The sequence below is a fragment of the Mesitornis unicolor genome, unplaced genomic scaffold, assembly GCF_000695765.1.
Source record: "Mesitornis unicolor isolate BGI_N332 unplaced genomic scaffold, ASM69576v1 scaffold52000, whole genome shotgun sequence".
NCBI lineage: Eukaryota > Metazoa > Chordata > Aves > Mesitornithiformes > Mesitornithidae > Mesitornis > Mesitornis unicolor.
In genome coordinates this window covers 59494-70633 of record NW_010158651.1, presented here as the reverse complement: position 1 = coordinate 70633, position 11140 = coordinate 59494, and the positions used below count along the sequence as shown (strand labels likewise).

At 40.0% G+C, this 11140-nt stretch overlaps 1 protein-coding gene across 2 annotated transcripts; it reads left to right on the top strand.

Annotated features, from left to right (window-relative positions):
- The first annotated feature begins 3796 nt into the window (after positions 1-3796).
- Positions 3797-10636, top strand: LOC104540300 (sorting nexin-20-like). 2 transcript variants are annotated; one of them, XM_010184074.1, is made up of 4 exons: positions 3797-3812; positions 5549-5695; positions 7325-7476; positions 9920-10636. In XM_010184074.1, exons 1-4 carry the CDS (start codon positions 3797-3799, stop codon positions 10586-10588), a joined length of 984 nt encoding a protein of 327 aa, XP_010182376.1. In that variant the 3' UTR covers positions 10589-10636. The 2 variants fall into 2 exon arrangements, with proteins under 2 accessions (XP_010182376.1, XP_010182384.1); XM_010184082.1 differs by lacking the exon at positions 3797-3812 and having other exon boundaries at positions 5539-5695.
- The last annotated feature ends 504 nt before the right edge of the window (positions 10637-11140 follow it).

The window sequence follows — 11140 nt, the reverse complement described above, 5'->3', positions numbered from 1 at the left end:
AAAAGGACCAACAGGGACAAAGTGTGTCCCTCCACAGACAGAGCAGCGCTTATGAAGTTTAACCCGAGTTAATATCCCATTGACCCCCGGGGCTTGCCTTACAGCGCGGTGTCCCCAGCAGCCTGCAGATGAAAGGCAGGCCAAGGCTGTTATTTACTCTAAAGCTCCTTCATACTCCTTCAGAAGTAGAAAGGAGTTGTAAAGTGATAACAGGGCTCGGGCAGTGTAAAATGGGCCTGTTAGGTTTCTTTCATGTTGAAAACCCTGTCAGTAACACCAGCACAAGCTATTTGCTGCTGAGTGGCAACTTATTTCTTTAAACCACACTCTTGTTAAAAGGAACATGTTTTGTAATAGTAAAGTATAGTAAAAAAATTCCACTTTCAGATGACACAATGCTATGCAATTAACCATTATATAAACAGCATGGAACCAAATTTTGTGCTGTGCCAGGATATGGTATGTGTTTATCACAGCATCACCCCAAAAGTGCAGAATATTCATGCAGCACAGCTGAGTTTTTCTGCTACTTCAAACATGGAAATAGTAGGTATTTATCCAGCTGCATTAAAAAAAAGAGAGCAAAGGTTCTTGCAGAAGCATCAAAGCCAACATTACAGCACTTTCTAAATATTGGTTATGTGATAAAAGGGGACTTGGATAAATATGTTCGGTATTTCTGCCTCCTCTTGTTTTTTCTCACTATCTACAGTTCTGAGGAATGATTTGGTAAAATAAATAAGGTTTAGTTACATAGTCTGGGGCCTGAGAGGGAAAAACAGCACAGGCTCTGTGAGGTTGCCTGAAGCTGTATTTCTTAAGATAGAAGCTGAGGAGTATTTTGTAATAGGGATATTACAGCCCCATTCTGTAACAAGAGTAGACCTCGCTGTGCCTATAATAAAATGCCAATAAAATCTGGCAGTAACGTGCAGTTTGCATATAACATTGGTTTATCTCTCAGTTTTTCAAGCTGATACCAGATTTGTATTCTATGATTAAATATTGCGTCTGTCTGGGTTTATGTAATCTGTGTGATTGGGAACATGTGCACTGCCCAAATCAGGGTATAAATCAAGGCAGGATGTTTTACACCAGTGCAGTGGTCCCTTCTGGTCCTTTAACCATCAAAAGCGCAAGCACAGGCTTTCAATACAGGCATCCTTAACGCGGCACCGCAAGGCCAGCTCATCTGGTGGCTGGTTACCAAGTCTTAGACATAAACTTTCCAATTAGTCTTCCTAAAATGAGTCCTTTCATCTTAAATCGGCATGGAGAACCTAACTCCTGAGACAACCCCTTTTATGCGCTGCAGTCTTATGATTTTAACCTGGCCTCACTCCTGTGTTATTGCAGAGCGTGCTTTTTCCATACCCCGTGGTAGGTGAATTTTAACACTGTGCTCTTTATTTTTTATTTGCTCTTTGCCAAGCAAAGTCAGTGCTTTCACAGAATACAAACTCTGAGGGAGCCGGCACATGAGGATCCCTTTTCCGTCACTGCCTGTGACAGAACATGCTTTTCCATTAAATTTTACCACAGTTATATGAGCAGCCAGCCAAATTGATGGTGTGAGTGCACTTGGCCGTCTCAGAATGATATGCTGCCACTGTGAAGATTCCCCTTTTCCGCTGCTTAACCCTTTACACAGTACTTGTCTGTTGGAAGTGCAACTGAGAATTTAAAATGAAAGACACTCGTTATGCGTTCTGCTAGCAACCACCACTGTATACTGCAGGCTTTTTTGAATGTGCTAATTAAGCAGACATTTAGGAAAGTGAAATGCTGCCGGACTAACAACGCTGGGTCCCGGTGAAGGGGCAGGCGCTGCCTGGACCAAACCTGAGCCGATGGGAGCAGGATGAGGGGGAGCAGGCTGCTAAACCTGCTGAGGATGTCACAGCTCCTGAGCACAAGGAACCCGCTCAGGAGCTGGCTGTGACCAAAACAGCTGGCTCTGCAGTGGCAGGCAGAATTCCTGCAGAACACGCCCGATTGGTAAGTTATTTCATATCAGTCAGCCACACAGATAGTAACAGATTTTACTTTTCTGTAATCATCCAGGTTAATTTGACTAGGACTGACTGACTGTGATAAATTGAACATAGATGTCATACTTAATATACTGAAAAACGTACTTTCCTCTTTTAGCTTTATCAAGAACAGGACAATAGTACTAAGTATCACAAAATGATACATTGCTTTTTGGCAACACATAAATTAACAGACTCAGAATTCAAAGCTTAGATACATCTGTGAACTGTCAGTGTGAGTGAAATGTGCTGAAATCCCCCTTGGTTTTTGCTCACAATTGTAAGCGAACCCATAAATCTAACTTTAAAGGATGGAGACTTGGGCCAGGAACCCAGGCTTTGTCTGCACTTAAAAGGGTTGGCTGGTACAGCTACACCTCAGAGCTGTACTGGCAAGCACAGCTCCTTTTTCTGGTGTAACTTAAATCACTTTACACATGGAACATGCTAAACTGGCTAAAGGACTCTGCCAGTACCAACGGCATCTACACCAGTGCTTTTGCCAGGATGGCTGGAGCTGCCTGCGAGTGACTTTTCATCATTCTGTCAGCTCTTTTGGCAAACTTTCTACATTTAGACTGAGTCCAAGTTAAAGTTGGCATTGTCTTACGTTGCAAATAAAGCTGAAGAGAGGCATTGCCAGTTTATGGCCCCAGTTTTACATTATTTTAAATTGTTTGTTCTAAAGGAATGTGTGGGCCAGGATCAATGTGGGCCTTTGGATGTTTGCTCCCACATTTGTGCTGCATTAAAATCACTTGGGCTTTCAGTGAGCGAACTTTGGCAATGGGGAAACTTACATTACTAAACAAAGATAGCGTCCACATTATTTACCCCAGAAATAGCTATCCTAATGCTTTAAAGCAAATTTCCAAAGTGAAGTGAACTGCAAAAGGAAGCATCTGGGCCAAAGGACACGTGGATTAATGCACCATTCTTCTTCACTTTGTCCTCAGCTCAACAAAGGATTTAAGCACAGGATTAATTTTAGGCACACACATAAGCCCATTTCAAGTTTAGTAGTCATGTCAGATATGATAATTCTTCTTTTTGAACTTTAATTAAGCAGATATTTGAAATTAATCATATGTTTAAGCACTGTGCGGAATCGAGATTTGTGTCAGAAGTGTGAGTTTACATAGAGTGAGGGTATTTATGGTGGTACCATCTGCATTTTCTTTCCTGAACTGGATGTTAAGTCTGTATTTTAAAGATGTCCCAAGAGCATATTTTCCCACGTTGAGTAAATTTACATATTTGGCTCTTTTTTCCTAATCTCTCTTTTATTTATATTATTTATTATTTATTAATCTCTCATTTATTTTGTAATGGCATTTCCTGTGGGCCTCCTTCCTCTGCCAGACTTCATGTTTGCATGTGTCATCCTGCCACTCGGACGTGCAAACCTGCCCTCGCTGCGCACAAGAGGCCGTGCCTCACGCAGGGGCTGCTCGGGGCAGATAGGAAATTTGGCGCGCAATCAGTCAGCACCGATGCAGCAAGCCAACTGCAGGAGGAAGTCCGATTTGATCAAGGCTTCCTCCTTCCGTTTTGTAAGACACAGAGTGGGCCTGTTAGAAGAAAACAGAGCTCTTTTTCCATGTTTTGAAAATGCGAAGCAGGCAGTTCATGACTTTGTACAGACCGCACATGCACCACAACTAAAAGCTCTCCAGCAGTTTCCAGGTGAGTACCCTGCAAAACTTTGGTTTGCAGCATTACCTGCACCTCAGTGAAGCAGCTGGAGTGGCACTGGCCCTGAAATGGAACAGGATGAGCGTGTTCAAAATGAAATTGTGTCGTTTGTTACAGCTTTCTGTATTGTTCTGGGGTTTTTTAAATGTAAAATTAAATGGTAGCTTAATTAAAAGAGCTTACAAGGATTCTTAGCTGTGAAAATGAAACTATATGAAGTACAGGCAGTTTTAAAGGCAGAAGACTCGTATATTGTAACATTCACTTCTGCTTTCTTCTGTTTACAAGTGCGTTGTGTTTCTCTATTAAATCGTGTTTTAAAGTGGTATTTTTTATATATATATGTATATGCAGACACAGATATATGCATTTTCTGTAGATAAAGTTATACATAAAGATATATATATCTCTCGAATATAAATAAAATTTTGCTTATAAGGTTATAGCAACTCACAACCAAGAAAAAATTTCAATTTGTTGAGCCATTTTCAGATTCCTCATTTATTCTAGTATATTTGAGATGATGTTAAAAACAAATATTTGCAAGTTCATGCTCTTGGGGATAAACAGTCATGATTTTCAAAAGACTGAGCAGTTAGACAAGGAGGAGGTGGCTACTCTTCGTGTTCAAAAAGCAGATCTTAAGGAGGACTAGAAGAACAGTGAAAACTTTCACCTCCTACTCTAAATTCCAAAATAAGGGCTGCACGATGTTTTTGTAAAGGAGGCTGACAACATGTATGTTCTTGCTTATCCAAGCCAGGCAATGGAAAGGTTTCTGTTAGAGGAAAGTGGTTTGTGCTTCCATTATTTCCAGTGGGGACAGTAAGTGCTTTTCTTTTTATAGCCTTGCAGTTTGCCAGAAATCCGAAGGTCTGCTGCAGGAGTTTCCTCACCTCTGTGTCCAGCATTGCATAACTGCGTGGTAGACAAGTGCAGGCAAAACGCTATGTAGTAACATCCCTGTCCTGAACCTTCGCATTACCTAATAACCACTGCTTGGGCACTATTTTTACATTTGTAGCCGGGAGACTTGTTTTTTTTAAAGTAGTTTTTTATGTTATTTGATTTTTTTCCATTGGCTGAATTGCGAGCATGACTTCTCTCTAACTAAGAGAACACAGCACCCTCACAAAGTTATTAGAATGCTGCTAGAACTTTCTCAACTGGTAGTATAGCACAAAGGTGCAACAGGTAGGGTTTTTTAAAAAAAAAAATAAATCTTGTTGGGGACATTTATGCAGCAGAATGGCCAATCTGGTCTATGGAGTAGGGGTATATTGTGTTTACCAGTAAGTGGTAAAACAGCAGTCCTAGCAGAACAGGCATACAGATCTATTACAAGCAAATACATTAAGTTAAAATGACACATAAAGGCAGAATGCTTCTGTATAACAATTAGAAAAGCCAGTTCTTCTACCTAGCCATTGTCAGATTGAGTTGTTTTGTTCTCACAGTATAAAGACAAGTCTCTGGACAGAACTTGAGACTGAAATATGACAAAAGTATTATACTATTTTAGATATCACCCTATTTTGTCCTATAGGTTGTCATTAAGAACAGATGGCAAGTTTTGGAGTCTCGAGAACAGTAAATTCTAGCAGTGTAAGAGAGCCAGGCTGCTAGTTAAACTAATTATCTCCAAGATTTTGGTTCATCTGAATTCATACTTGCAAGCTTGAGGGCAAAATACAGGGATAAAAAAATCTGTCCTCATGGAGTTAACCAGTGAGTTAACGAGACTGGATCCTCTAAAGACATGCTACTAAGAAATGTCATACTTTTTGTTATCTTTCAGTGAAAGCTTCCAATGGACCAAGACTGCACAGCAGAAAAGGAGCTGCTGGAAGCTGTGAGCAGGATTACTACATTTTCTACACATCCATCTGATGAAGAACAAAATCAACCCAAAGCTGAAATTTCATCTCAAGTGGGAAAAGAAAACCCAGAAAAAGATGACCTACAAGGTTGATGCTATCCTTTTATTTTATTGTTCATGTATGAACAATAATGCCATTAATATTTTATATAAAAAACTTTGGTTTCTTTATTTCAGCAGAATTCCAGATTTACACTGCTATACTCCACTGAAAATAAGCCTTGATTATACTCAGAGTAATAATATAGCAATAATGAAACAGATGGACATCCTGGTGTGTATATACACACACAGAGTTTTCCTTTTAAATCCCTCGCACCTAAAATGTATTTCAGATTCAATTTATAGACCAAGGACCCAGACAGTGATCACCAGATGGCCTGTCTCAGAGTGCGCTTTCTGCATATCACAAAACCCGAGCTTCTTGGACACCCAGAGCTAGATTGCAGCTATTCTTAAGCAGTAGTCTCTCACATGCCTTGTGAAGTGGCAGCATTGAACTTTTACTATGCCTAAGGTTGCTGTCATCTGTTAGTAAATAAAATGTTATATATAATTCAAAATCTATTTAATTTTATCAAGATTTTCTGCCTGCAAAGATGTCATAAACAGGACTTCTCTTAGGAAAAATATGCTTCGTAGAGATTGAACCAAACCCCAAAGGCCTTGATAATTGAAACTGTATAGCCAAATTATTAAGACCATGTAAAGGCATGGCCACTGAAAGAGTACTGAGGTGCCTTTACAGTTCTACCGCTACATCAAGCTGCTCTCTTCTTTTGCGGTCATTCACCTCCACCATCAGAACATCAGGTGCATTGCAGACTGACTCCAGCTGGCTGCACTGACACAGACATTATTGGTAGTAAACTGGGACTGGTGTGCCCGCTGAAATACAAAATATTCCATTTCTTTGACCCACTTTGCTAGCCCACATGCCACCTGATGAAAACTGTTGTCTGTAGGTTTCAAAAATAGAGAAATCACCCTTTTGAAAAGCTATGTCAAATTCCCCTGTAAGCAAACTCTTCAACCAGCTGTCCTACATTTTTATATATGCATATGTATATATGTTTGTGTGCATGTGACTGTGGGGGGAGAGGGAGAGGAAGGCAGGAAGGTATATAAAAATATTTGTTGCTGAACTGTGGCATCAGTTCAGCTACAACAGAAAAAGAGGGTATGAGAATCCCTCTTTCGGCTGAGCTGTTCAGTTCAGTTTCTCCTTTACGAATATTAATGTCTTTCACCTGTTAGTGCACAAAGCCAATATTTAAATAGGGTTGGTATTTGAATGTATGTCTGAATTTGCAGGTGCATTGTTCTATCCCCTCCTTTCAGCAACAAAGCAGCCTGGAAAACCATCTAGTTCAGTGGATGGACTCAGTGTTTCTTAGGGCTGCTTCTGGGATGGTGAAGCATACCTCCTGCTCAGACCGTGCCCAAGGTTACAACCTAGACATACAGTACTTCTTGTCAGAATTTTTTCTGTAACTTTGTATTCCGCAGCCAATTTGGTGTCTTTCATAATTTCAGACCACAATAGCTTTCATCAAAGAATTTGGGCCTGTCTTTATTAGCAGTGAAATCACTTCTTTTATTAGTCTTGCTGTTACAGAAACAGACATTCTAGGCTCTCCTTTCACAATAAATTCATACGAGTTTTCCTTCCAAATGCAAAGGTTCCAATCTGAAATACTAAATGCATTGTTTTTAGATTCTAGTGCATCCCTAAGTCCCAACTCTTCGATGACAACTAAGGAGCTTCAGGAATATTGGAGGAATGAAAAACGCCAGTGCAGACAAGTCAAACTACTTTTTGAAATCCCATCAACCAGAATTGTAGAGCACCACTTATCTAAATACGTGGTAAGCTAAGAAATAAATACGTAAGACAATCATTAACTTTTATTCACTCTACAGGGGTCTGCGCAGCACACAGCATGCCTCACTACATGAAAGCCTTACCGAGGGCCAAGTTTTGCGAGTCATGATCATACCAAGTAGAACCTGTTCTCACATGGGCATAGCCAGTGGAATGTGCCCCTAAAAAACCTATAACGATTGGTTCACAAAATCTACAGCATGGGAAAAGTGATAGCAAGTAAATTATTAGCTTGAGTATCCTTAACACCCAGAGGCTCGTCAACACGAAGGAAATTCACACAAATATAAAAATATCAATAGAGTTCCACTTCCACTGAGCTACCCCGCTGTAGCAGCTGCATTGCATTTCATTTGTGTAACTTCCACACTGGAGATTTGTGTTAGCATAAGTGCAAAATTCTTTGATCTTGACAAAGTCTAAGACATCTTCCAGCTATATCGCTTGGACAGTTCCCCTTCTCTACCTAGAGCTCCATTAGATGGCATCTTTCTGTCACATTTTTAAGGTGAAACAGCAGTATGAGGGATAGGAACAACAGAATGGGTTGGATTATGGAATCTTTACTCACAGTACTGAGACTTTGGTTTTATTTCTGATTCTGCTCCTGGCCTTCAGGAGGACTAATCTAGAGCAAGTCTCTTTCAGTAGTCCTGTGAAATTCAGAGAGGGATGTTTTTCTTGTTTGCAACAACCTCTGAGATCCATAGATAAAAAAATGCTAAGACATAGGAGTGTGGCTGATACACAAAATACTATCCAGTTTGTCAAATAGTTTAAAATTATTTTAGTATAACTGTATGAGAACAAGAGTATCATTCAGTGTACGTGTAAGTAGTCAAACTTAGTCACAAGTTATGTGCCTAGGCAAAAAAATTTACATTACAACAAAATTGAACTGCTTTGAATGACAGTCTAATTAAATGGCATTTCTTCACATTTTCATGCACACTTCACAAATAAAAAAAAACAAGTACTTGTAAATTATTCACTTAGCTGCACTTGATAAAATGATAGCTTAAAAAATTGTTCTTATGATTTTTTGGATATGCATCTGACAAATACACTTTTCAGCAGGGAGCAGGACAAAGTATAGGAAAATGTCACAGCGCTTACAAATGAAAAGAGATCAGAGAAGACAGTTCCAATTTAGAAAGCTTCCAAGGAGCACCTGTAAAGATCATTTATGAAGATTAAAAGAGAGAATTTATCTTTAAGGAAAAACAAGGAAGAGAATCAGAGAGACACTAGTGCTAACACTGGCTTGCACCCTTCAGCAGCAGCAAACAACTGGCATGTGCAGAACTGCCCCAGTTCCTGTATAATTCGGTGGGAACAGGGTGAAGTTGAGTGTGAGTGTGGTCATTGTCCAAAAGGCAGCAAGGTCAGCAGTCCGTGTCCTGAGCTGGTGTGCAGCGGCACGGATAAGCTGCCCTCGGTGGAGCTCCACTAGTTTATGCACATTAGGGATCTGGCCCTTCCTCAACATCATTGTGCTTGGATCAGGACCAGAAGAGAATCTGTTTGGACAACACATAACACACTTTTATTTTGCAGCTATTTTTCTAATATCACATTTAGTATAGTCATCTTGAGGCTAGTGAAGAGCTGAGGAAGACATACTCTTGAGTAATGTAATGTGAGACAGTGTTGCTGTTAGTGAAGGATTTTGGATAACAGCAGATTTTTGTAGAAACGTTATAAATTTTGGCATCATTTATATGCCAAGTAAGTTTGAATAACAGGGCACTGATTTAGAGGGGAAAAAAAGGCTTTGCTCCATCTTATTTTTCCACACACCAAATATTACTGCCAAATACTCTCTCTTCTTTCACAGCATTAATAACTTTATCAAACCGCTAGAAATATCTGATGCAAACAACATTTCAGAGTATTACGACCAATGTAAAATAGATTACATTCAATATTAAGTCTGGGAAATCCATTCAGTTCCCTGAAGATGATTGATTACAGCAGCTATGGCCATTACAAACAAAGTACAGCTACAGAAATGCTTTGTGATTCTGCTGTACTTCAGGCTGCTGGTAGTTCACCACTCTCGGCACCGTGCAGGATGGGATCCATTAATGCATTCTTCATCTACAACTTATTTACACGTCAATGCTAAGTCTGGTGACAAAAGTACCCAACAGCAGGAGGTGAGAATTATTAATTTGATGGCTTTACATCTGAAAGATCAGACCTACGTGGAGCATGCACCATAACCCCAGGCAGCAGCTAATTTAGCAGCACTGCTACAAGCCATAGGACCGTACAAGGCTATGCACATGAAACTGGTGCAGAAGGGTTTTGGCTGGTGGAAAATATAAGCACAAAGTCTTTTCAGAGCACTAACAGACAAAACCTGACTGCCTTGGGGCTAGAATGATCCTTCTCATGCTTATTTTTCTGTTTTATTGTGTTTAGATGTACAAAATCATCATTTTGCAAACGGGGAGTTTTGACAGCAACAAGTCTGTAATTGAGCGGCGTTATTCAGATTTTGAGAAGCTGCACAGAAATCTGCTGGAGGAGTTCAGTGAAGAAATGGAAGATGTGACCTTTCCCAAAAAAACCCTAACAGGGAACTTCACAGAAGAAATAATCAATGAGAGAAAATTAGCCTTCAAGGACTACCTGAGACTTCTATATTCTATGAAGTATATCCGAAGATCAAAAAAATTTATTGACTTTTTAACAAGGCCAGAGCTTCGGGAAGCATACGGTTGTTTGCGGGGTGGCCAATACACCAAAGCTTTGGAAATCCTCTTAGAGGTCATTGGTCTGCAGGAAAGGCTGATGAGAGGGAACCCTGCCTCAGTTGTCCCTACTCTCTGTGCCATCGTGGTGTGCCACAAGGACCTGGAAAACCCAGCGAGTGCCTTTGAATACGGAGAAAACGCTCTGTCGCGCCTCCGCATGCACACCAGCCACAGGTACTACATTCCACTGTTGGAAACAATGATCGCTTTGGCTTATGAACTTGGCAAGGACTTTCTGTCTTTGCAAGAAAAACTGGAAGAATGGAAGGCAAAAAAAGATCCCGTACGAGTTTTTACCCTGAAAGAACTTGCAGTTCGGGAGTATGTACAATGAGCACAAGGAACGGTTCCATTGGAAAGCAAAGCTGTCAGCTCCTTTTCCCACACACAGACTCTTCAAAGAAGAAGAACTGGAAATTACCTGCTTGGTTAACATAATATTGTATTACTATAAAAAAATTAAATATCTTTCATGTTCAAAAGGGACATAAACATTTATGTTTCAAAAATATTGTATTTACATATATGAAGAGCACCTAAGCTTATTAAGGTTTTTGGAAAGAAATTTGCAACGAAAAATCATTTATGGTTTGTCTGTTTTGAACATAGCCTATTTTGTGTGAAAAGTCAGAATAGGAAAATACAATGAATAAAGCACTTATGAATCTGCAGAATCAGAGGCATTGCTTGTCATGTGGAAACTATTTTCTTTCAAGAATGGAAATATTTTCTCAGTCGATGCAATCTAAAGGACACATTTTCAAATACTGAATGTAGTTCTTTACTCTTCCAGCTGAAGCCTGGTCAAACAACACTCGCAGTTTCTGCAAATGATGGGACTGGTCCTGTGCCCACTGAAGTCAACTGCTGAGGGTGGGAGGACCTG

What these genes read in the sequence shown, in the direction of transcription:
- LOC104540300 (XM_010184074.1), top strand. An exon ending in AGAAAAAGATGACCTACAAG is followed by an intron (nt 5,696 to 7,324) that starts GTTGATGCTATC and finishes CATTGTTTTTAG; the next exon opens with ATTCTAGTGCATCCCTAAGT. An exon ending in ACCACTTATCTAAATACGTG is followed by an intron (nt 7,477 to 9,919) that starts GTAAGCTAAGAA and finishes TATTGTGTTTAG; the next exon opens with ATGTACAAAATCATCATTTT.